The sequence below is a fragment of the Gossypium hirsutum genome, chromosome D09 (assembly GCF_007990345.1).
Source record: "Gossypium hirsutum isolate 1008001.06 chromosome D09, Gossypium_hirsutum_v2.1, whole genome shotgun sequence".
NCBI classification, from domain to species: Eukaryota; Viridiplantae; Streptophyta; class Magnoliopsida; order Malvales; family Malvaceae; genus Gossypium; species Gossypium hirsutum.
In genome coordinates, this window is record NC_053445.1 from 45,240,294 (window position 1) to 45,264,908 (window position 24,615).

General features: G+C 34.9%; 4 protein-coding genes across 5 annotated transcripts; 1 reads left to right on the plus strand and 3 right to left on the minus strand.

Annotated features, from left to right (window-relative positions):
• The first annotated feature begins 3,009 nt into the window (after positions 1–3,009).
• Positions 3,010–6,071, plus strand: LOC107891126 (probable E3 ubiquitin-protein ligase LOG2). Its single transcript, XM_016815803.2, has 3 exons — positions 3,010–3,934; positions 4,982–5,477; positions 5,764–6,071. Exons 1-3 carry the CDS (start codon positions 3,456–3,458, stop codon positions 5,878–5,880), a joined length of 1,092 nt encoding a protein of 363 aa, XP_016671292.1. The 5' UTR covers positions 3,010–3,455; the 3' UTR covers positions 5,881–6,071.
• Positions 6,072–6,205: 134 nt separating this feature from the next.
• Positions 6,206–11,816, minus strand: LOC107891124 (probable catabolite repression protein creC). Of its 2 annotated transcripts, XM_016815800.2 has the most exons (11): positions 11,192–11,816; positions 10,492–10,806; positions 10,294–10,402; positions 10,122–10,215; positions 9,353–9,440; positions 9,153–9,236; positions 8,386–8,482; positions 8,195–8,282; positions 7,957–8,062; positions 7,775–7,867; positions 6,206–7,032 (listed from the first exon to the last, which is right to left on the minus strand). In XM_016815800.2, exons 1-11 carry the CDS (start codon positions 11,360–11,362, stop codon positions 6,637–6,639), a joined length of 1,641 nt encoding a protein of 546 aa, XP_016671289.1. In that variant the 5' UTR covers positions 11,363–11,816; the 3' UTR covers positions 6,206–6,636. The 2 variants fall into 2 exon arrangements, with proteins under 2 accessions (XP_016671289.1, XP_016671290.1); XM_016815801.2 differs by lacking the exon at positions 9,153–9,236.
• A 666-nt stretch (positions 11,817–12,482) lies between these two features.
• On the minus strand, positions 12,483–16,424 carry LOC107891125 (dnaJ protein P58IPK homolog). The gene is made up of 9 exons (XM_016815802.2): positions 16,226–16,424; positions 15,088–15,253; positions 14,576–14,777; positions 14,327–14,487; positions 14,142–14,235; positions 13,730–13,942; positions 13,557–13,637; positions 13,018–13,236; positions 12,483–12,894 (listed from the first exon to the last, which is right to left on the minus strand). The coding sequence occupies exons 1-9, from the start codon at positions 16,356–16,358 to the stop codon at positions 12,715–12,717; spliced, it is 1,449 nt and encodes a 482-aa protein (XP_016671291.1). The 5' UTR covers positions 16,359–16,424; the 3' UTR covers positions 12,483–12,714.
• Positions 16,425–20,212: 3,788 nt separating this feature from the next.
• On the minus strand, positions 20,213–23,512 carry LOC107891123 (zinc finger protein JACKDAW). Its single transcript, XM_016815799.2, has 4 exons — positions 22,268–23,512; positions 21,756–22,152; positions 21,343–21,554; positions 20,213–21,225 (listed from the first exon to the last, which is right to left on the minus strand). The coding sequence occupies exons 1-4, from the start codon at positions 22,398–22,400 to the stop codon at positions 20,609–20,611; spliced, it is 1,359 nt and encodes a 452-aa protein (XP_016671288.1). The 5' UTR covers positions 22,401–23,512; the 3' UTR covers positions 20,213–20,608.
• Between the last annotated feature and the right edge of the window lie 1,103 nt (positions 23,513–24,615).

The window sequence follows — 24,615 nt, forward strand, 5'->3', positions numbered from 1 at the left end:
ACACGGGAGAAAATAAAATATCTTATCATGAAAGACTTAATGAAAAGGGAAATTTATCATTAAAAGCTTTTTTTTTTTAATTTCTCGAAATAGGTTTGATATTTTATTATTTATCAGAATGGGCCCTTTTTTCTTAAAGTGCGCCCACTTCAGCATGAAGTCAGGGGACGTGTAAGCAAATTGCGTCCACATCAACGCGTTTTGCTAACGTGGCAACAAATCGCGTCCACGTCAGCAAAGCGTTCTGACGTGGACGCGATTTGATGCCACATAGCGCACCCTTGAGGATGCGATTTCCCCGCGCGTGAACAGTGCAACGGTCATTTTTTTTACCGTTGCCCCCCCAATGGTCAAAAAAAATCTATAAATACCCCCTACCCTTTATTTTTTTCATAAACTAATCATCTCTCAATTATTTTCTCAATTTCCTCTCAATTTGCTCTCAAATTCCTTCCAAATTTCTCTCAAATCCATATTTAATCTCAATTTTCTCTCAATTTCCTCTTAAATTTCTCTTAAACCCCCTATTTTTAAATAATTTTAAAATTTTTTTATTTTTTAAAATTTTATAATCCTGCTTTGATTTTATATTAAAAACTCAAACACGAAACGTAATCCAATTTTGAATAAATTATAATTAATTTAATTAGGACACCCTAAACCTTTATCCCTTATTTGTTTATTTTTTCCTCCAAAACCCTAAAAACCCTAAACTCTAACCCTAAAAACGAAAAACCTAACATGGGAAAAACGGAGAAAACGTGTACCCAGGGGTGCACTACATGTCAGCAAATCGCGTCCACATCAGCGCGCTTTGCTGACGTTGCAACAAATCGCTCCCACGTAAGCGTGATTTGTGTCCACATCAGCAAAGCGCGCTGACGTGGACGCGATTTGCTGACACGTCCCCTGACTTCATGCTGACGTGGACGCGCTTTAGGGGAAAAGGGCCCATTCGGATAAATAATAAAATATGGGGCCCATTTCGATAAATTAAAAAAAAAGAGACTTTTTTTGGTATTTTGCCCTAATGAAGATATGAATAAAAATATATTTATTCTCAGTTGGTGAAATTAGATTGAAAATGATTCACATAAATAAAATAAAATGAAAGAGTAGCAGGGCAGAAAGATGGTGAATTCGTGGTCTTTCTTTTTTTTCTTTTGTCCAGAAAAAATAACCGTAAAACTTAAGAAATTAAAAAAGAAAGCAGAAAAATAAAATCACGATTCTTGATTTGCAGAGTTTTTATTGGGAAATATACGAATTTAAATGTAATGCACAAAAAGAAGTATTTTAGTTTTTGAAAATAAAATAAAAAAAAGGAAATAAATGAACTTGGTTTCACATTCACTGTAACGAATCAAAAATGTTTTCATCATTTCTCCTTCAAACTCGGTTTTTATTATATATAATTTCTTCTCATGATAATTTATATGTGGAATTTTATTATATCTCCTTTAATTGGATCAATTGAATACTTATATTATTTTGAAACTTTAACTACTATGATTTTCATTTTAACTAAAATTTCCTTTGTTTTTAATTTAGTTTTCTATAAATATACTACTTTAATTTTTTTAAGTATTAACTGTCCTAAGAACATTATTTTTATACTTCCTACAACTTACAAGTTTATTTTAAAAACATGATTTTAGATTATTATTGCATAATAATTATGATTGGGCCAAGTCAGTGCAAAAAGTTAGGCCTGTTTCTTAAGCTTGAGTCTGACCTAAAAATTGGGCTTAAATTTTTGTCCCAAGTCCGGTTCGAATAAAAAATTGCTAAACTCCAGTCCAATTTAGCCCGCCCGTATGAATTTTTTAGATTATTTTTATATAAAAATAAATTTAAAAAATATAATACATCAAACTGATTAAAAACATTTATTTTCCAACAAATTAAAAATACATATAAAAAATATCTTTATACTTAAATAACACTAACATAGTTGCAACTTAACAAGCAAATACCTTTAAAATAGTAACAAAATTAACAATAAAACAAGAATTATACAATATCTAAACAATAATAACAAAATAATAATAATATGGTAACAAAACAAAATATAACAGCAGTATGCAATAGCAAACAACAACAATTTTTTTTTTAAATTCGGGCTGGGCTTGAGTCAAAAAAGTCTTGCTCGAGGCTCGACCCATTGTCTAAATAAGTCTTATTTTTTTGTCCAAACCTATTTTTTGGGCCGATATTTTCGTCCAAACCCTTCCATTTTTTAGGCAAGCCTTCGAGTTTGGTTTTTTCTAGATTAGTTTGGTTTTTGTTCTTTCTTTTTTTTTTTGTTCATCGTACATTATTTTGGTTGATTTTGTATTATAAATAGTGGGCATATATTTATATTTGTGCTTAAGTTATACTTGTATTGTATTAGTAAGACTTTTAAACAAAATTGAAATCTTATCACATACGTATACATGTGGAAACCACATATTTGGAATATATTGTGCACGTTAAAATAAAAATGTATGAAAACATTAAAATGAAGTTTTGATTTTGTGGTAAATTTAAAACTTTACTAATGCAATTGGCATAAGCTCAAATCTAGAGCTATCCATGGACCAGACCGAGTCAAGCCAAGGCTCGATTCTAAAAAAATTCCATTTTCAGACTCGTTTTCAAGCTAGCTTGACCCGCTTAAAAAGCACATTTTACTGTTCAAAAATTAAAAAATATTAAAAAATATTTTTAATTGATATTTTATAATTAAAATTAAAATTTTAAAATATTTTTATTATTCGAATTGAATTCCACCTAGACCAAGTTGAGATACAAAACTTTTTGTCTAAGCTTAACCTAAGTCAAGTATATTTTTATTAATTATTATAAAAATAAAAATATTAAAATATTTTTAATAAATAATATAATTTATTTTAATTACGAAAAATATTTGAATTGGGGAGTGGATTAAGAGTTTCGAAAATTGAATAAAACCTATAGATATAGTAAATTGTAGTGAACCATACATTCACGCCCTCAGTCTGCTGCTAAGTGCTTCTGCATAAGATTCGGAAATACAATCTGAAATGGACCAAAATTAGATACTTTTTTCACCAAACAAACAACTAGTGTAATTAAAAAGAAAAAGAAAGATAAAAGTTGAGATTAGCACACAATCTCTCGAGATCTCCCATTAATGGTGGGTTTGGGTGGAAGGTTTACGCAATCCATTATAGCAATCCAAAGATTCTCTTTTTCTCCAACTTCACTTTCCCTTTGCTTCCGTTTCCTTTCTCTGTCTTCTACTCATTAATCAAATATCCGTTTCGTTCCTTCCTCTCCCAAACAACTTCATTTTCTCTCTTCTTTTGTGGAAATCCCAAAATTATTGACACGAATTTGGATCTATCTTTGTTATAAAAATCTTTCCTTTATACATATTTATAACAACTTCCAATTTATTTCCCTTTATATTCCTTCTTCTGCGAAATACCATGGGAAACATCGGAAGTAGCGGTTCACATGGCTGGCGTAGGAACGGCAGTCGGCGAAACCACCCTCCGCCGCCGGCGCAACCGCCTACTCCATCTCAACCTCAACCTGAAATCACTGCCAATCGCTACGTCTTTGCTGCCGCCACGCCTTACCCGCCCCAGTACCCCAACACGAACCCACCCCAATACTATCAGTATCCAGGCTACTACCAGCCTCAGCCGCCGGTTCCCTTGCCACTTCCGGCGCCTTACGATCATCACCGTCGAGGCGGTCCTCACATGGAACCCGCCAATTGGGGTAGGTATCCTTATGTACCGATGGTGCCGCCGCCTCCAGTGCCGTATATTGAGCATCAAAAGGCGGTTACTATAAGGAATGACGTTAACTTGAAGAAGGAAACTTTGAAATTGGTGCCTGATGAGGAGAATGCTGGGAAGTTTTTGGTTTCTTTTACTTTTGATGCTACTGTTGCTGGAAGGTATAAAACTCATAACTTTTCCGCATGAAATTTTCAATTTTCGTTGTCAATGAGAACCAGTAGTTGCAGCTTGATTGGAACTTTACTCTGTGCTTAGAATTGATGTGATTATTGTTTTAAAGCTGTCTTTATTAGAGCTTGAGATGTATATTATGTCAAATTAGAACGATAAGTGTATTTCAGTTGGAGAGAGAAGCACTTTTAGATAGATTAAGCCTGCCAATTTGTGTGGAATTGAATGAATGATTATCGGGACAGCTTTTGTTAACTTATATCAATGTTGTAGTTTGTCTGTTGCGATTCGAGGTCTTAAGGCTTCCTTCCTTGAATGGGGTTTGACAATGATTAAAGAACCTGGTTGTCTGTAAGTTTATTTACAATTGTGAATCTACTTTAAAATATATACCAAGATGACAGGAAAAAGGATGAAAACTACTGAAATAGTATTTCAGAATCCTGCGCTTGTCAAAGTTCAAGCTGTGTGATTTTGTTGTTTTACTTGACAGAGAAAATGTTAATAGCTTTAACGTAATCAAGACTGAAATTATGGTGATTTCTGTGTCCTGGTGGTAATCGATTATGGGAACTGCTTAACTAGAGTAAAATGATGGAAAAGTAAGCTCTATGCTTTGCTTGAAAGAAGTTTTGCAATAGATTACCGAAAAGAATCATAAATGGTTTGTTTATCAGCACAACTTAGGTGACAAGCATTTATCTGGCACAATTTCTTTCTGAAAATGTACAAAGGACATTTCATATAGTCCTTTGGTCGTTCAATCATATCACATTATGGGTGGTATTGTACTTTGAATTGTTCTAATGGATATAGCATTTATGGTATTTTTGTTTCTCTAACATCCATGTAGCCATTACCGACGAAGTCTTTTCCTTTTCTTCTTCTTACTAGCATTTATGCATTGAGGTTATTTCTTATGCAGCATCTTATTTTTCTTCTGTGTTGCTTCTCTCTACTGAAGATTGCCATTTTTGTGTGTCTCTAATATAGTTATTAACAAGATGTAGTGTTTGCTTTTGCTCTGTGAACAGAATGGCTGTCATTTTCTTCGCAAAAGAAGGTGAGGACTGCAATCTAACACCAATGAAGGAAAGTATTCTACCCCCAGTAACTGTGCCTTTCGAACAAGGTCTAGGACAGAAGTTCAGACAACCCTCTGGTACAGGGATTGATTTCTCTATGTTTGAGGAGTCAGAATTACTGAAAGTGGATGATGCCAGTATCTATCATCTGGCAGTGAAAGCAGAGGCATTGCCTGTCAACCAGAGTGAACCAGATGGAAATCAAGTGGCGGGAGCCATGAATTCTCAGATAACTCAGGCAGTGTTTGAGAAGGAGAAGGGTGAATACCACGCTAGAGTAGTGAAACAGATTCTATGGGTGAATGGTATGAGGTATGAGCTACAAGAGATTTATGGAATTGGAAATTCAGTTGATAACGGGGTCGATGCAAATGATCTTGGAAAAGAATGCGTCATTTGCCTTTCGGAACCTCGGGACACAACCGTTCTTCCCTGTAGGCACATGGTAACCAAGCCACTTTTTTGCTCTGCATTTCTTTTTTGGTGTTTTACAATATTGGTCGATTAGATGAGAAATCAGGGGCAAAATTTGACTGTTTTCCCTAAACCAATAAATGACAGACCTAATAAGGACATTATATCACAGTGGTGGGTCTCAAATAAATGGTGGATTTCACCAATTTTCAATCTAAAAGTCTGTTCACAAAGAAGACAGACAAATGCAGTAAAGAAGATACTATATGCATATGACTGGTTGCTGATTCAATTGTTTTGTTTTTATCATAATGCAGTGCATGTGCAGCTCTTGCGCAAAGGTTTTGAGATGCCAGACTAATCGCTGCCCAATATGTAGGCAACCTGTTGAGAGGCTTTTGGAGATAAAGGTCAACAATGTCCCTGATGAATGAGATGACTATGTTTCTTCAAATATCTTCCTGTATAGTACCTTGTTGCCTTTCTTTTGACTTTTACCCCCTTCTTTTTCACTTTTTCATTGCCTCTCTGTCACTATATGTTTGGCCTTTCTAATAATCAAACAGGAAGTTATAAGAATTATGCTGCTATATAGAATGAATGAATTGATGGAATTTTTACCCAATATCTATTAGCCAAATATGTGCTTTTCTCATCTGTGAAATTTCTTTTATGATCTATTACATTTTTTTTATGTTAAAGAAGAAACAGTAAAAATCATATGGTTGAATCCCATCTGATAAACATGATTTGCCCAAATTTGAAGAAAAACTGTGTAAGCCCAGACACCTAACTCGCGGAGCTATCCACATGTTCAACATTAGTCTTTCAATGATCCAACAAAAAAATCATAATCTTAACGGCGATGATGCATCACCAATAATAAATAACTCAAATTCGCCTCTAAGAAATACAAATCTTAAAGGAGCAACTTAATGTTATTCGTGTCAGTGTCATCATATACTCTAGGAATAGCCGTTTGTACTTTTATAATGGAGGGTCTTTCGTCCTCCACAACTCTTTCGTGCTGTCAAATGGATTCATCTCACTGGAATTCAATTCAGTTCACACGGTTGTAGTTCAAGACAACCAACGGGTTAAAGCGGTGAGTGGCCAAACTTGCAAATCAAAATGACAGAAAAAATGAAACCACAACCTTTGTTTTGTCTCGAATCTTGATGATGGTCTGATCATTGCTTGTAGCTAGAACCACCAGTCTTGCCGGGAAGTAATAGCTTATCCTTGGCGCTGCTACTTAATGTTTCGGTGTTGCTTGATTGACTTTCTGTAATACCTGGTCTCATCCAGATTTTTATGTGCCCCTCTTGACAAACCGTAAGTACAGATTCCTGGGTAAAAATCAAACCCGAGAGGGGTTCAGTGTGTACGCGATGAGCAACCACTGGCGAAATTTTTGGAACATCTCGAATGCTCGAGGCAGGTTGCAGGGTACCCAATGGGGATACATTGTCCCAATGGGAAGACTGGCTCCCGGTGCTGTAAGTAGGAGACCCTCCGGGAGGGCATCGACGTAATGGCACCACAATTTCATCCATTTCCAAGTCCCACAATAGCAATTGTGTGTCCTACAGAGATGAAGGCAGTAATGAGATATATATATAGCAGGTGCTACAAGGAAGCATATTCTCAGAGCTTGATGTTCAGTGCTAATATATTAATGCTCAAGCACTACAGTCGGATGCCCCTCTTCAACAGGAAAGAAGGAACTATTTTTTTATGGTCAAACATATTGTGGTGTGCATCTGTGGGTTGTGTGGTTGGGATGGTGTCCATTATTGGGCAGGGGGTTGCTTTTCCCCACATGTTAAAGGATCAGACAGGAAAAAGAATCACAATAACCAACTTTTAAAACCATGTTCCTTGACCATAAAATGTTCTTGTAGAACGGTAAGACATTTCATAAATCTGTTCATCCCAGAATTTTCTCCTAGTACTCCCTTCTTCTCTGCCAATATTTTTTTGGCTTTGACCATCATTGTTCAGTTTAAGCCACTAGTATTCCCATATTAGCTGTAGACGGCACTATTAAACAAGAACCTAATCCAAAAAACCTACAACGGATAGTAATCTATGCAGAAGTAATGTTACATAAAGGAGGCAACCCCTACCACTATAAATGTTGCTTCGTAACTTTAACATAAACGTGAACCATCTATAACTTGCAAAAGCAAAGACAATTGCATAACTCAAGAGTTGATCCCACATAAACACAATCAAGAAACAATCAGAATACATGAGCAGGAAAGAACCATAGGAAAACATGGCATAAAGAAACAGGGCAGTCATTAGTTTGACCAGATTATATACCTGTCCAACAGAACCGAATCGGTACATCACGGTCTCCGTTGTGCCATCTGAATTAGGTGATGACCAATATGGATCAAACGCCACTCCACTGACCTGTCAGTGCCAGTTCATAAGAAATGAGTCTAGAGACATCATCCAAAATAAATAAAACAGAAGCCTTCATTAGAAGACAAAAATCTCACCCACGAGTTGTGCCCCTCACCCCATGCCACAACCTTCCGATCTTCCATACTCCAAACTTGAACCAAATCATCTTCGCCCCCAGTCAGAATATATTTCCCATCCATACTGTTCAGTGGACATTGTGTCAATAACAAATTTTATTTTATGTATAAAACAGATAACATTGACAAAAGGAGAACACAGTATACTAGAGAAACAGCCACAAGTTTAAAAAGTTTAACAGCAAAAACAGAGCACCTCCAAGCACAACACAGTACAGCACCATAATAACCTTTGCCACCACATACAAGCTGTTCTTTTGGATAATCAAACACTCGCAGATAGCCTGTACCCGGCATATGAAAAGAGAAAAAGAGAAATTAAACTTCAAACAAACTAGAAAAGAAATGACCATAAAATGTAAATTATATGAATTTGAAGTAAAATACCATCTCTTCCAACGGTGGCTAAGTAGGCCCCATCAAAGGAGAAAGCAATGCTATTAATTGACCCTTGACAAACATGCCACCTTGCAATTGGATTACTCTGCAAGTAAAAACGGCACATCAACAAAGTGAAAGACACAGAATACATGGAAAGCTTGGAGTAAAAAGTACACGGCTTCCTCAATGATGTCAAACAACAGTCAGACTAATCCCAAGTTATGGTGCTAAGGTAGGTCCACTATCTTGTCACGTACCAAGACTATCATAGCATTAACTGTAACAAAATAAAAAAATAAATACATACACCAGCAGTCAAGCACAAGACTAAATTCTTTCTTCCTTCTTCTTTCATTCCTGTACCATGTAGCCAGCTAATCTGTTGAGTAAAGGTTTGCAGCATGCATGATTAACATGGGCTTCTATATGACTACTTGCAGCTCTTCAAAAAAAATAAATATGGGCACACTTAGGACTAATTGCAGCAGTCTAAGAAATTTGGGTGTAAATTACCATTTTCACAATCTAGATCATGAACACCCCAACTGCATAAGAATCATCAAATTTTGAACAGAATATTTTCCAGCTAGAACTTACTAGATAAGTGAAAAATATGTTATAAGCAATAAAGCACCTACTAGAGCTGTACAGATGATATAATGCTAATGGCCTTCTCCTTTAGGCAAGAAGTTCTTAGGTAAAAAAAAATACTAATTTCAGGAAGCATACACAAATGACAAAGTCAAATTTCTAAAATAAACACCAACTGGTACCTTACTGTAACGTGCATGTGCTACAGAAAATTGAGTTTGGTCTTTTATAACAAAGAATGAAGAATCGCCAGCACCATCCTTGTTCTAGAGGGGAAAAGAAGAAAACAAAAACTAAAAATCCAATGAACTGTATAAAAAATCATGAAATTCGTAAGTTGTACCCCCAGATGAAAAAAAGCCTTGAAATTATTGGAACTTGCCTTTTCATATACATACATATTGCCATCAGCATGAGCAACCACAAAAGTACCATCACCTCCAGGAACCCATGCGATACTAGTACAGCGACTGCTGGAAATAACAAGCATTAGTCAAAAGCCAACACTAGAAATAAAAAACCATCAATATCAAAGATAAACACCAATTAGTCACAAAGTTGGTTGCCCCTTTCCATTATCCTAAGGGAAGCCCAAGAGGAAAGCAAAGGCAGAAGAAAATTACAAAACAAATATTGCTAACAAGGTTAACAATCAACTCATAGAGAGGCCAACTAATTGCTGAATTTAAGCGGATAACATTGATACCTTAGAAATAAAGATTGAATATTTAAGGTCAAAGAGAAAACAAATAAAGCACGCTACAAAAAGGTTTCAAAGGTGGATGGAAGATTAAATTCATGGTCACCCAAAAAGGCAATATTGCCCTGTAAAACAACATATTCCAGAGAAAGATATTTTGATAATGATCTTATGGGGTAAGCTACATATGCACACCTGAAAGAAAAACTAAGCTATATGATGTCATGGAAAATTATTCTGCTTCCAAGCCTTTGGGTATTACAATATGTCTTTCTTCTATCCTAGAACTGAAACATATAAATCTGCAAGTCAACACCATGCAGTAAGACCTAAAACAGAACCTGCTGAACATGGAGGCTTAGAAAAGAACTTGGGTAGGGAAAATAAGTTGAAAGAGTCACTTTGAGAATGTCAAAAAAATGTATAAAAGATGTGGTATTCTTAATCTTGCCTGTTATTGACACAACCATCTTTATTGTAATGATGTGCCCCAACAAGCTTCTTTCCAACATCCTGTAACTGCTGTCTCAGTGACACGGAGTAAACTACAGCAATACAACAGAACCCATAAGTTGCAGAGTTTAAACCTTGGAATCGAAATTGCAAATCAGAACAATGATTACCATCACCAGAATTCAACCCAATAAGTAAATCATGCCCTTCCTTGGCATCCTGATCAAACGCATGGCAGACAGGGTTTGAATTGCTGAAATGGATAGACTTTATTGGATCCTGCGTCAAACATCAAGGTTCTTAAAATAGCACCATGTAAAACCCTTTCCATTCATCAAACATCTAACCAAGCCAAAAATCTAAATTACCTTTTCCTGAGAATTCAAATCACTTATAAAAATAGCATCACCAACATTAGAGATTAAATAAGTTCCTTTCCCATCAAAATTTGTATTAGTCATTGAAGTGCTTGAACTTGAAGTACCCAATGACCCAATCCTACTAGTACTACTAACACTTTTACTCCCACCATTCCCTCCAACAAAGCTAAGAGCACGGCTGCCGTTTCCAGAACCTAGCCACCTTGCTGCAGCTGATTTTACCCCAGTGCTAGCACCGAAGCTGGACGATGAAGCTGTTGGAGTTGACGGAGCTGGCTTGTCCTTTAGATGCGCAAGGGTAACCTAGAAAACCAATATTGAAACACAACACTTGAAATTTGAGTTTAGAAACATGGGCATTAATTTGAAGTCCTTAATATTCAATCTTTCAACCAACAATGCTCTAATTGAACATGAAAAAGTAACCTATCAAAATCTATTCATTCAGTGCTTCCAACAAATGAGTGTTTGTTAAAACCCTATTTTTACTAATAAATCGGAAACGTTATTATGTAATAAGAAATTTTAAGTACAAACCCACCAAATTGAAATTCCATACTACAAGTAAGACCTACTTAAAGCGAAATAAAAAAGATGGATCTTGATTACAACCCCAAATATAATCTCTCCCTTTTTTTCAATAATCTAAGAAAATGGACATATAAAACCCTAGAAATTTTGAAGTTACCTGAGTAACAGTCTTGCCATGAGCGTAGTGAAGAAGGCTAGAAGGGTGAGTCTTTTCATACTGAAGCTTATATCGACCTTCTGGGGTTTTAAAATAAGTTTTCAAGCCCGGCGATTGAGCGTTCGCCGAAGAAGATGAGGTCGACATCATACCGTTAGCTGTGTTGATCATGCCGTCTCCTAATCATACACCCAAGAATATCGTCTGATCATGACACTCTAGGGCTTCCTCTTATCTTCTTCCATTTCTTCTCAATTCTCAATTTTTACAATAAAAACAAAAAGACTTCTTTTTTCTGTTCTTCAATGGCAATAGCTTAAAGGGATCAAAGAAAGGAGCTCAGAGGAGGGGAGGATCCTGTGTGGTTGCAGCTTATGATAAGTTTCTTAGTTTGCACTGATCGGTCTGTAATCTGAGTTTTGCTTCATATTTTTATATAGTTAAGAGTTTGACTTTGTGGCCAAACGAAAGGAAAATCAACACAATGGACGGTGGAGATGGGATGGAGAATTGAAGAGAGCGTTTCTCAGGCGTTGAAGCTATAACTTAGAAAGGGTTGGGAGAGACTGACAGACAAAGATGAGATTGAAGAGAAAAATGGCAATTAGACATATCCCTCTGTTTTCTTTGGTTTAGTGTTTGAGATTTGATTAAATATATTTCAGATTTTTTAGCTCCAATTTTCACTCTTCTAAACTTAATTAATTTATGGGCTTTTTAAGGCTTAAGCCTACCTTTGAATGTTTTTTACAAAAAAAATTAGTAAGGTACAAAGATTGGGCCTTTAATAAAAATTATAATCCATGTTTTTTTAATTAACACCAACCCAAAAATAGTTTTAATTGGTATCTATTTCTTCTTTATCAACTTTTTCGAATGAAAAATCAATAAATCAATAAAGTGCACCGTCAGAATGAATGCTGAATGACACTCTCAACTCAATGACACGATAAAATGGATAAATTTCTATTTCACTTAGATGTTTTCTTTTGAAAAAAAAACATAAAGGGCTTCATTGAATGGACTACATCATAATTTTTTGGTTGGAGCAAAGAAATACCAACATTTTAGGAAAGTCGGATATAAAAATTCATTTATTTTAGTTATTTAAATATTTTTTTTTCCATTTTGGATTCAACCAAAGAAAAAAAAAGCTTTTGCCAATTTGGTAAAGATCCGATAATCAGGTTCAAAGGCCCAGCTTGTTTTATGAAAATATCAAAGGGAAAGTAGTAGTAGAATATATGACAAATTAAGCTTCCAGTGAACCAATGAAGAAAGACTCAGCATATAACTCAGTTAAAGCTCTTCAATTTATTTTCCTATCATTATTAACTTATACAAATTTTAAAATGAATGAATGGAGCAAAACTTTGTTAAGGGGATCAATTCTTTCTTGTAAGAACAAACCAGTTATAGTGGGTGTAAAAAAGTTACATACTGCTGGAAGATGTCAGGAAAAGTCATGGTGTTAACGCTCAAGATTGATAATGTAATCTCTTTATAACCCATATGGTAAGGTATCAAAAGTTGAAACCAAATCCACCACCTCCAAAGCCTCCGGGAAACCCTCCGTCAAACGTAAACGTGAACTGCTGTCCCCCACCACCACCAAATGGGTTGAAACCACCACCTCCCATTCCCATGTCTTCAATATCTTCTCCCCTATCATACTTTGCTCTCTTTTCGTCATCCCCAAGAACCTGTAAAATGCAATCTGTTATTACCATTTCATACATTTCATCTTTAGAATGGATGGCGTCAATCAAAACGTATTAATCAGCAAAGTTTAAGTTAAAGAGAGTTGAATATTTAATGAACCAGACCTCATATGCGGCAGCAATTTCCCGGAATTGTGCCTCAGCTTCTTCTCTGTTATCAACGTTCTTATCTGGGTGCCATTGCAAAGCAAGCTTCTTGTATGCACGTTTTATTTCGGCAACTGAAGAAGTCTTTGAAACCCCTAAAATCTTGTACCAGTCTTTACGTTTGCTCATCTTCAAAGCTTTCTCAGCTCTCATAAGTGCTTCACGGATATTCATGTCCTGCAAAGCAAGCAACTTTTAGCTCTCATGAACTCAGAGATGCACATAATTAGCATAATAACCAAAATATAATTCTAAGTAGATCTAAACTTTCATTAACAGTAAGAAGACAGCAATGAAAGTTTAACATAAGGATTTTGAGGCTATTACTCTATTATATTATCTATTCTCACTTGGCAATAATTGGTAGAGTGACTAAAAAGCCATGAAAGCAAACAATTTATTAATCTCTTCAAAATGCACAAAACAAAAAGAACTACAAAACCTCAGCCTCAAATCTGTCCCATACATATGCCTATAAATTTAATATTATGACTAACCTGAGGTGATTTTTGAGCCGCTGATTTCAGATCATCCACAGCACCTTCCCAATCTTCTGTTAAAAGTTTAGCCTCACCCCTCTGAAGCATGCAAACACAGTTAAAGAATGAGCTATGGCATTACGTTCAACCAACTGTAGTAAAAACTTAGACCAAGTGAATCTACAGCAGACCTGTACTAAAGCTTCAAGGAGTTCCCCATCAATGTTAAGTGCCTCGGAGCAACTAATTGAAGCATCTTTCCCTCTGCCAAGCTTAACCAAGACCTTACATAAACCAAGGTGAAGATGCACATTATGAGCAAGATGATCGGGATCCAATGCAAGTGCACCTTTATAGTCCTCAACTGCAAGGCGCAGCTTACCCTTGTTTACATTATCCTCCGCCTATACAATGTTCCATGAGTCCAATTAACAAAATTAGGACATATAGTAGACAATATGACCAACTTAAAGTTATAAAAAAAAATTAATTGAAGATTGTTCAAGAAAATAGGGCTGATACCGAACCATATCTAAACCTACACTAAGCTCAAACTAGACATAAAAGGGAAAGGCAGGATAAAAATATGCTTAGTAGGCTTACACTTTTAGTCTTCTTCAGTAAATTTTTCAACCCAAAATATGCTTTCTTCAATTCACTGTGCTCTGGATCAAGGCGGAGACCTTTCTGGTAATGCCTGAAAAGATCATGTATCACATCTATTTAATCACTATTCTTTAGGTAACCCAATAGTAACATAATACTCTTTTGCAATAAAATAAAGAAACCTTTGAGCAACATCATGATCTGCTAAATAGTAGTATGCTTGACCTCGAAGGAGTAAGGCCTCAAGATTGTTCTCATCTTCCTTGAGAATAAACCCAGTTTCTGATATTACACTAGAATAATATTTAGCTGCTAACAGCAACTTCGCCTTCAGGATCTTAGCCTGCAAACAAATGAAGCAAGTTAGACTTTATAAAGATTGCTATAACTCAGGGAAAGATAAAAGAAAAGAAATTTGAAGTCGGTGCTACCTTTGAGCATGCCGGTGAAAAAACTAGCACAACTTTGTCCAGGTATTCCAGACCTTTTGTATGGTCTCTAGAGTCAAAGAGACTGAAAGCTGTTTCCAGAGCACTTTGAGCCTGACGCAATTGAGACAGTTCCTTTTCACCAATTGAATTTCCAGGTTTTAATTCCAGAAACTTTTTGTAGCTTTTCTCAGATTCCTCATATCTACATCATCGAAAAAGCGCCTGTCATGTAGTTTTCCAATCAAAAGATGAAGATAGAGGGAGGGATATAAAGAGAAGACCAGAAACTTTTTACTTTCAAGGTGCAAAGGAACCATAAAACTTCAAAAAAATCCATACCACATTTTCCCAGCAAGTATAGGAAAATGTCATCAATGACTTCAGAATATCTCAATAAAACCATATTTTGTAATAATCCCTTCATTTTGAATAAAACATGAAAAAGGGAAAAATAGCTATTGTGAATGATAGAATGCAAGTTCATGTCCTAACATCCTAAGCTTCAACAGTACCGGCATAGTTGTCGCAGGATGGATGCACGGTGAAAATATGCTTCTGAAAGTGCTGGATCTGTCTCGATAGCAGCATTAAGATCATTGAGTGCCTCACTGTATCGCTTCACTTTTATATTCTGTGAAACACTCTCAAATAACTCAGCAGCATTTCCTGGCTTTCCATCTGCACATCCAAGTGTAAATTCTAAGGGCAAAGAAACAGGGAATGCATGCATTTGCTAATTAACAGTTACAAAAACAGATCAATAAACTGAAGAATACCAGTTCTAATCTTCAAACAAGAATCACTAGATATTCTACAGCTGAGACTTAAAAAATCACACAAAAATCAAACAAAAGATATACATTTCTACAAAGATGTTAGCAGTTATAAGTAGTCATCACTTTCACGCTGGAACCACCTGGTGCTTTTCAGTTCAATTTTTAACTATAGTACATTATAAAAGGGTGAAATTTGATATTCTTCATCATGCTGAACTATCCAATAGAAAATTTATACTCCACTAATGCCAAAGAGAGAAGGGTAATGAACAAAAATGATGATAAATCATAAAAAGAATGAGGAAACTATACGTCCTCAGGCAACAAGGATATTAAATTGATAATCCTTTTATAGCCCCATTCCAAAGGAAGGCAGGCCTTTCATTTCATATTTTCTCTCTAGCAGTTTTGCTTATTACAAAATTCAAAACTTCTTTTCTATATTTATAATGAAAAAGAAGAGTCTTTTTTTGGTCACATGTCTACTCAATGGATAAAGAAAGATGACTAATGGATAAAGCAATTAATAACGCATATGACTAATTGACTATTCAAGGACTTCTTTTGAAGAAAACAATAATCCAAGAAAATCCCAAAAACAGTTTCTTTGACAATGAATAAAATTATAATCAAAACTAAAACAAACAATTAATGTAAAAAAATGTAATTTTTCCCTCCAAAATGCGTCAAGTTTCACATGATCTCTAACGCAAGAACTTCCTTTATCCTCAAACAAAACCTAGATAATGAATGAAACTAAAGATTCCGTATTTAGAGGTAAAACCCACCAACTTGATGCAAGGAAACCCCAGATCAAATCGTGAAATGTGCACAATCCTCAAAAAAAAAAAAAAGAGTAAAGAAGTGGACTAACCCAAAGCAGAAACGAGAGGTTGAAGAAGCAGAAGCTGACAAACCAAAACGAAATGGAGTATGAAAACTGTGTACAGCAATCCTCTCCAAGCCATCGAATTGAAGGCCCAACTCAAACTCAACGTCTTCAACATCTGTCTTCCTCTCTTTCTATAGATTTACATACCACTTGTTTATTTATTTGGTGATTTGGAGAAGTCTCAATATTGGGGTAGTCGTTGGAATTTCAATTAAACATCCGAGGACTTGCATGTCATTCCACGTTGTTTCATCCAATGGGTAAAGTACACGTGGAAATTACTTGGCCGGCAACATGCCGACACGTGGAATTTTGAACCTGTAGTAGATTAACACGTCAGGTTATTATTTCTCCGGACCAAAGACTAGCCCAACCAAACACTTTGTCGGACTTTCCTAAACCCAACACTTGCTTACAATTGGAGCATTTGAAACAAACAGCCCAAAGAGGAAGTCAGTCCCAAAAATATTGGATATTTGTTGACTTGTTGTAATGGTTATGGAGGACATCATTGATGCCAATGTCACTTGTATCTCTTCTCTAAGGTCGGTGTCTTGATTTGTGAAGTTTATCAAAAAAAAAAAGGGTTAGAAAGTCTCAAAATTAAACTAAGTAGAGAAAATGTTTTAAGACTTTTTGCAGATAATCAAAAAAAAAAAAAACATAACAGATGCTACTTGAAATGTAATATAAATCCATTAATGTTTATGTAACCATACTTATCTGAAATTCTAATTACTACCACAATACCTTTTATATTACATTTTAGCCCCTTTATTTAAAAAATATTTATTTTGGTGTTTATATATAAGGTATAATAATAAATTTAGCCCTCAATATTTACACATTTATTCTATTTGACCCTTACTCTTTTTATTGGAAGTAAATTAATTTTTTTTGAAACTAATAAGGCTAAAGAGTCAAAAAGACCTTAGTAATAAATTTTTTTAAAAAATTAATTAAACTCTTTTAAAATTTAAAATTATTTAAAAATCATAAAAAAATTATAAACAAAATTTATATAAAATTTTTATTAAAAATTAACAATACCGATCTATTAAAATCTAATGATCATACGATTTTAAAAAATTTGACCCTCTATCTTTTATTGACTAATTTATCTATTTTTTAAATAAGATAACTAAATTACAATTTAAAATCTAATATTGGTTAATGTAACTTGGTTCTTTGTCCCTTCCCCTTCCCCTCACACGCACATATATATGTAAGTAATTAATTAATAAAACTCTATTTTCTTAGCTGGGGTGACTTATTGTTAGGGGGAAAGAAAAAGACCTATATATGAACTCCGATTCCCTAAACTAAAGGTCTATCTTGTTGGCCGAAATGAAAAGAAAAGAAAAAAGAAAAAAACTAAAGGTCGATCTTCTATAGGTTTGAATTTTTCCACACTGCACAAAGGTTCGTTGTATTTACTTTGTAGAACCACTTGTCTAACTAAATTTCTAAAAGAATGAGGTTTATGTTCAAAAAACTTCAATTATACGACAACCTTTCATATATTTTATTTTTAATATCTTTATATATCCTTTCGGTTTTGGAAACGTGACAACATATCAAGTCGTTTTAGAATCGTCAGAAAGTAACTCTCCGCTCTCTATTGTTCGGGATGTCATTAGATTACTAATGTCTCGAAAGACCTAGCTCCATCCAGCTCTTATTGTGGACACAGCCTTTAGGTCACCAAACTCTACTTAAACGTAGCAACCTTGTACCACATGCACTCCACAATGATGACTCATGGGTAGCTGGTTTGTCACGTCAGCATTTCCAAACAGGATACATCTACTATATATACCCTCAATCGATAAAGAGGAGATCGACCCTTAAACATTTATAACCACCTTCTAATTCTCAACCTCCTTACTTGTTTACTACCTCCGACTCTTTATCCTACTAAAATGAACCAATCTTCTTAATTAATTCCTCTCCGTATCCTCTCTTATTGATATGCTAATCAACAATATTCTAATTTAAAAGTATAAATTACAGTCAGCTAGAATTCTTTTTGGTACATACAGTCAGCTAGCTATTAATGTTGTGGTAAATGGTGTGTATCTTATAAGCCACATTAAATCCAAATCTAGGTAATCCTTTCCTTTTAATTTTCTTTATAAATTTTAAAATCTTCACAATTTAAAAATGTAAAAATTAAAAGAAATAAACTTATAATTTTTTTTATAACCACATGTGTCTTCATCCATCAAAAGTGATATTCAAGTAAAGTCGTCTTAACAATGTGGACTCCAAAATTCGAATTTAGTTACCCACTTGTACTACTTCTAAGCACTTGATAGTAAACTTATTTATTATGAATAATTTATTCATATTTATTTTTAAATCTATTTACCTCACACTATAATTAACTTTAGTATATTAAATATTAATTCAATTTATAATTATATACCGCATTTTTTTTCTCTTTAGCTAAAAACTTTGCTTGGAAGCTTGTGTTACAAATGTGACATTAAAAAAATATATATGGGAATCGTTGGATCATCCATCCTTAATAAAAAATGAATAAAATAACAATGGAATAGTGGTTGAAAGCACCAAAGTTCAAAGACATAACTTAATGTGGTGACCCTTCATGCAGGTCTCAAAAAGCTGGTCGTGACAAGTACCAATAAAAAGGTGAAAATCATTCATTTCACACAATCAACATCCACTTTCTTTACATGTATTATATACCCCAAGTTCAAAGATGTTGGATATCTCTCTTTTTGTGTATTTCGTGGCCACATCGGTGATCCCCTTCCTTCACTACACACCCTGCTGTTACCCTCCACCATTGGTTCTCTTAACCAAAGCATTCCCGCTTTCAAAAAAGAAGCAGCATTGAAAGTCAAAAAAACTATTTTTGTACAAACTGTGGCAAGCAACGGGCTGTTTGGGGCAACACTACGGTGCCCTACACTAGGTCTTGGAGAGTAAGATATGTATATATATATTTAGTGTTTGTGTTTTAGTTCCAAGGTTGTTTTTGCCTTTTTACCCTCTCTTTTTTCCCCAAATTTAAATGAATGCACTATAAAAATCAGCAAACATTGCACATGCATGTTTGACTTAGGTATAATTTGTGTAATTAAATATGTAAGTATAAGGCATCATAATCATAGTTCTATTTGGAATATAGATGGAGGTGGATAAGCAAAAGTGTCCTTAAAAACAAATGAGAACTTTAACTTTTATCATATTTATATAAAAGAATTTCTACAAGTGTAGTTGATGTTTGAGGATATATTTTCCAAATTCCATCAATTGAAATTGGACTATCCTTGTTTTCTAACCTCTAAATTCTAACGTACCTCCAAAGCAATCTTGGGCCACTTACACATATACATACATATATACTCATTACACTAAGGTCTACATTTGCAGCCCCTAGATTCTTCCTACTTTCATTCAACATGGTCATTGCCTACCTTCCTTCCTAGTTGATTAATACTAGAAGCCAAAACCAGTGGAATTTATTGGATATAAATATATTCAACTAATTAATTTTTGTGGTAATATGAATGCAAATAAGAAATGTAGGTGATGTAAATAAAGTCTCCCCTATACCTATATCAATTAATGTACATAGATGAACAAAATTAAGGGTGCAAACTGCAAAGTAAGCTTTAAAGTTTTTTTTTAATTAAAGTTAAGCTTTAATTTCTTTGATCTTTTAAATATTTATATAATCAGATAATCATAACTAGATATTTCTATTTAAAAATAAATTATTGAGTTGATTGTCTATATATATTTTATTTTTCTCATAAAAAAACAAGGTGCAAATTAATTAAGTGACAAATACTTGTAATTAATTAATCTCTTAGTTTCTCACTCCTGATCCCTAAACCCACCAACGTTGACGACCAGTCAACCAAATATACTAACTTCAGCTGTTAAGTTTAGAAAAAGGAGAGAGAAAATTACTACTAATATAACGATTAATTAAGATAAGCAAAGGGAAGCAAATAATTATAAAACCGAGGGGGAAAAAAAGGATAAAAGAACTGAGACATGGAGCAAAACAACAAGAACAACAATGTGGAGAAACATGCATGACTCGGAGTTGGCTCATTGTTTAGTCATTTCAAACATGGAATTGGGGCCACCTCGGCAGTTTCACTGACCATTCACAAGATGAGCTTACTGTGCTCTGGGAGTTTGGTTTTTGCTTTGCCTTCTACACCCACACTCCAAACTTGGTCCCCAGTTTGTAGCTTTTTCAATACTATATTGCAGTTTGCAGATAATATATATGTGTATATATATATTGCATATATAGGACCACGATCGTATATTTTGCCACTGAGCTGTAATCCCGTAACGGTATTTGAAAGGTAGCTGAGCTTAGTGGTTGCTGCTAGTGAATTGACTGAGACCCATGGTTGAGCCAATTGCTGCATATTTGGCTAGTTCTTGGGGTAAAAATGGACGTGGTGATTGATCATTGCTCATCCCAAGGAAGTCCCTCGTCAAGCTTTGAGCGAATGAATTTGAACCAGGGTGATGCATGCTTAATAGACTGGGCTCACTTGGTTTGCCTCCTGTTTGTAACATGAGCTTATCAAGCTTGTTGCTTGTTGCACTCATTGATGCACTGCTTGATGCCATGAAAGTAGGTGCTGTGTGAGAGGAAGATGAGCTCATTACACCGAAACTGTTGCCAAAGAAGGACGGATTGCTTCTAGTTGAACCCATTTGAGCCGCTTTTTGCAAAAGCGCAGTTGCGGACATTGGTGAAGCATTAGCTTTAGATTGCTTGTTTTGATTATCAGAATAGAGAGATGAAAGGCTTTCCATTAAATTTCCTTCGTTTCGACCTTCTTCTTTTAACCCTTGTGGCAGTTGCGATAAGGAGAGATTATTGGAATTTGATGAAGTTGCACCGCCGTTTTCAAATCCAGGAAAGTGTGAAGAAGAGCCAAAGAGATTGGCTGGAGCCATTCGAACCATCTCAGGCAAACCTGAGTGACAAATTCAATAACAACGAATAACCCCCCACATAATTTGTCACAATATATAGATAGATAGATAAATAGATAGATAGATGAGAAACAAATTAATACTGTGCAGTTACCTACCTGGTGCAGGCATCCCACTGAAATCTTGAGCAAAACCCGAACCAAATTGAGGAATGCCAGCAACATCTTGAACTCCACGGCCAGCAAATCCATGAGGCAGATTCACAGTATCGTTTCTGAAATTTAGGCTTGTGGCTGCAACTGAAGTGAGTCTTGCACTTTCTTCAGCTAAGGCGTCACAAAAAGCTCTATGGGTGATAAAGCTGTCTTTTCTGTTTGAATTAAAACAGCCCCCAAAATTCAATACACAAACAAGCACTTATTACCTAATCATTAGGTTGCATTGAATTCGAAAACACCCAAAGCCATGAAACCCCTCAAATATAAGCATTTATGATGCAACGTTTGTAAGAAAACCAGGAGGAAAGGAATTGAAAACAAGTGAGCAATGAAGGAATTTATGTGACATATACCTGGAAAACAGTGTCCCACAGTCACACTTGTACTCTCTAGTACCACAAGTTTTAGAGTGAGCTTTCCAGTCGGATTGAACAGCGTATTTCTTTGAACATTTCTCACACTTCCACTTCTTCTCACCATGTTTTCTGCTGAAATGTTTCTTTATTCCAGTGAGGTCGCCAAGAGCCCTGGATGGATCATGGTGGACGCAGGTTTTCTCAGGGCAAATATAAACCTTCTTCCGAACTTCTTTGTTTGTTCTTTGCCTTAGCTTCCATGGAAGATTGTGACCCCTGCGGTGAAGCTGCAGGTTTTGGTCTCTTTGGAAACCTTTCTTGCATATTTCACATATGAATCGGTTTGTAGCCATAAGTGTTTTTGGAGATAAAGCAATTACTTCAGCATCTGGATCTGTTTAAGACCCAAAGCCAAAGAGAATCCTATTCATTTCTGTAACCAATTGGATCATTGACAGCAACTAAGCAAAGGGTATTATCAAAAGAAAGAATTGATGAAGCAAGCTTACCAGGAGTTCCGGGAAGATTTCTCTTCTTCTTAGCAGGATTAGCATTAGGTTTAGGGTTAGGGTTTGCATTACTTGGGTCTTGAATAAACCCTCCTATTGAAGCAGCTGGTAAAGAAAACGCCTCACCGGACATAGTTTCTTCCTTCTTCTAATTTTACTTTATAATATAGTTTGCAACTAAATTCCGAAAACTGATAGCTTTGAAAATTAGTTGCAAGAAAAAACAACTAGCTTTCAAAAGGCTAAAAACACAGTACAAAACAAAAGCAAACAAGGATTTCTCCAAGGCACAAGCAGATAAATCTTTGGTAATATATATTCAAAACAAATACTGCCTCTCTCTCTCTCTCAGTTTCTGCTAAAGAGACAAGAAAAGCACTACTCAAGCTTAAATCTAAAACACACAACACACTCTCCCCACAAATATAAACAACTTATACTAAACTTTAAAACAAAAAAGATAGAAATTAAAAAAGAAAACCCTTTAGGACTCTTCTCAGTTCTAAGTTCTTACAGAGATCTGGTTTTTAGTTACCTTGTTTGATTACACGAGAAAACACCAAAAAAACATGATGACTAAAGAGTATATATATCTCCTTCCTCTCTTTTTTTCTTATAGTCTTGGTCTTGCATTATTCTACTCTCTTTTTTTTCTTCTTTTTAATCTCAACATATCTTTAAAGTCGGTCAGCCATTGGTTTTAGATGGGCCACACCCTCTCTTTCTTTTTTTTCTCTCCCTCTCTCTTTCATACACAAACCGCCCGATTGTGGAAGCTTGCAATTGTGTGTGCAAGACAGCAAGCTTAGGCTTTCGTGCGTTCTTTTGCAGTAGTAGTTTTACTACAACTCACTCTCCACATTACTATAATTAATTTAGTGGTGTAGGAAGTAGAAAATTGATGGGATTGTTTTACCGAGAGAAAAAAAGAAGATTAATTATTTGTTTAATGTTGAATAATGAAAAGTGAAGTGATTTGAGGGAGATGAAAAGGGAAGGGGTTAAAAAGTGAGCTGCCTTTACAGTGATATAGATCAAGTATGAAATGATTAAACCATAATTAAAAGGAAGACCAAATAGAGGAAGAAGTGACAGAGGGGGAAAAAGGAAGAGAGAGAGATGGGGTTCCCGAGAGAGATGATAGGACGGTCCGTGATACCTGTCTGGGAAGAGGGACCCAAGATTTGGACTGTGATTCTGATGCTGCACCCTCCATCATCCCCCATAAAGTAAATCATCCATTATCATGCAAGCAATGTTGTTGCCACTCCCACTGATATTTACATATATTTATGTACTTTGCCTTCGTTTTTTAATTTTGTTTACTGAAGTTATTTATTTATGAACATCATCATGTTCTCCACTTCTATATCTAATAACACTACACTTTGAGTCAGTGAATGAGTGACTGAATGCTGTCATATATGGCATGGCGTCAATCACATTTTTCATATATTTGCGCCGTTGCAACGCCTGTTGTTTTCATTGATGCTTTCTGCTTATTATTAGTTTTAGCTCTGGTAGAATCGGAATTTTAACCAATCTTTTTCATATTCAATTCAATTGTTATTCAAATAATAACATAATTTACTTTAAATATAATTATTTTTAATATTTTTTCCATTAAAACTTAATTCAATTACTATTATTATTGTAAAAACTATATGAATTTAGAGAACATAAAAAGAAATATTGTATGTTGCGACAATAATTTACTCGTGAAATTAATATGTGAGTTATTTTCATAGTGTTAAAAGGCATTTTTATTTTCATTTCATTGTCGTGAATAACCAGAATCAATTGGGGAAATTTTAAACTTATTTGTAAAAAAAGGCAACTAGAGTTAAGACCATCTGTATTATACTACTCTACTGTATGTGCTTTTTTCTCTTGAATTATGGGTTCCAACCTGAGAATGGTGTAAACTAAGTCCTATTTCTCATTTTATTTCGTTTTCACCACTACTATTCTCATACCAAAGACAAAACTAACGGAAACGGTGTCGTATCAATCACATTATTATTTCAAAAAGCATGCATTCCAATGGTGAGAAACGTGGAGCAACTAGTTATTAATTCATAAATTAATTCTCTCCTACTTGTTGCAATCATGAATCATGAATGTTGAATTTATGTATGAAACTGATTTTTTTTAATGATAAAGGTATATTTTACTGTATATGAAGATTAATTTTTTAAATGGTTCGTAGTTATTTCTTTCATATAATCTATTAAATGGTTCATGGTTGTTTCTCTCGATAATGTGAATTACTGTTAAACCTAACACTTATTGATTATGAAATTGATTTTAATCCTCTAAGCACAGATACATCACTCTTAACCTTGAGT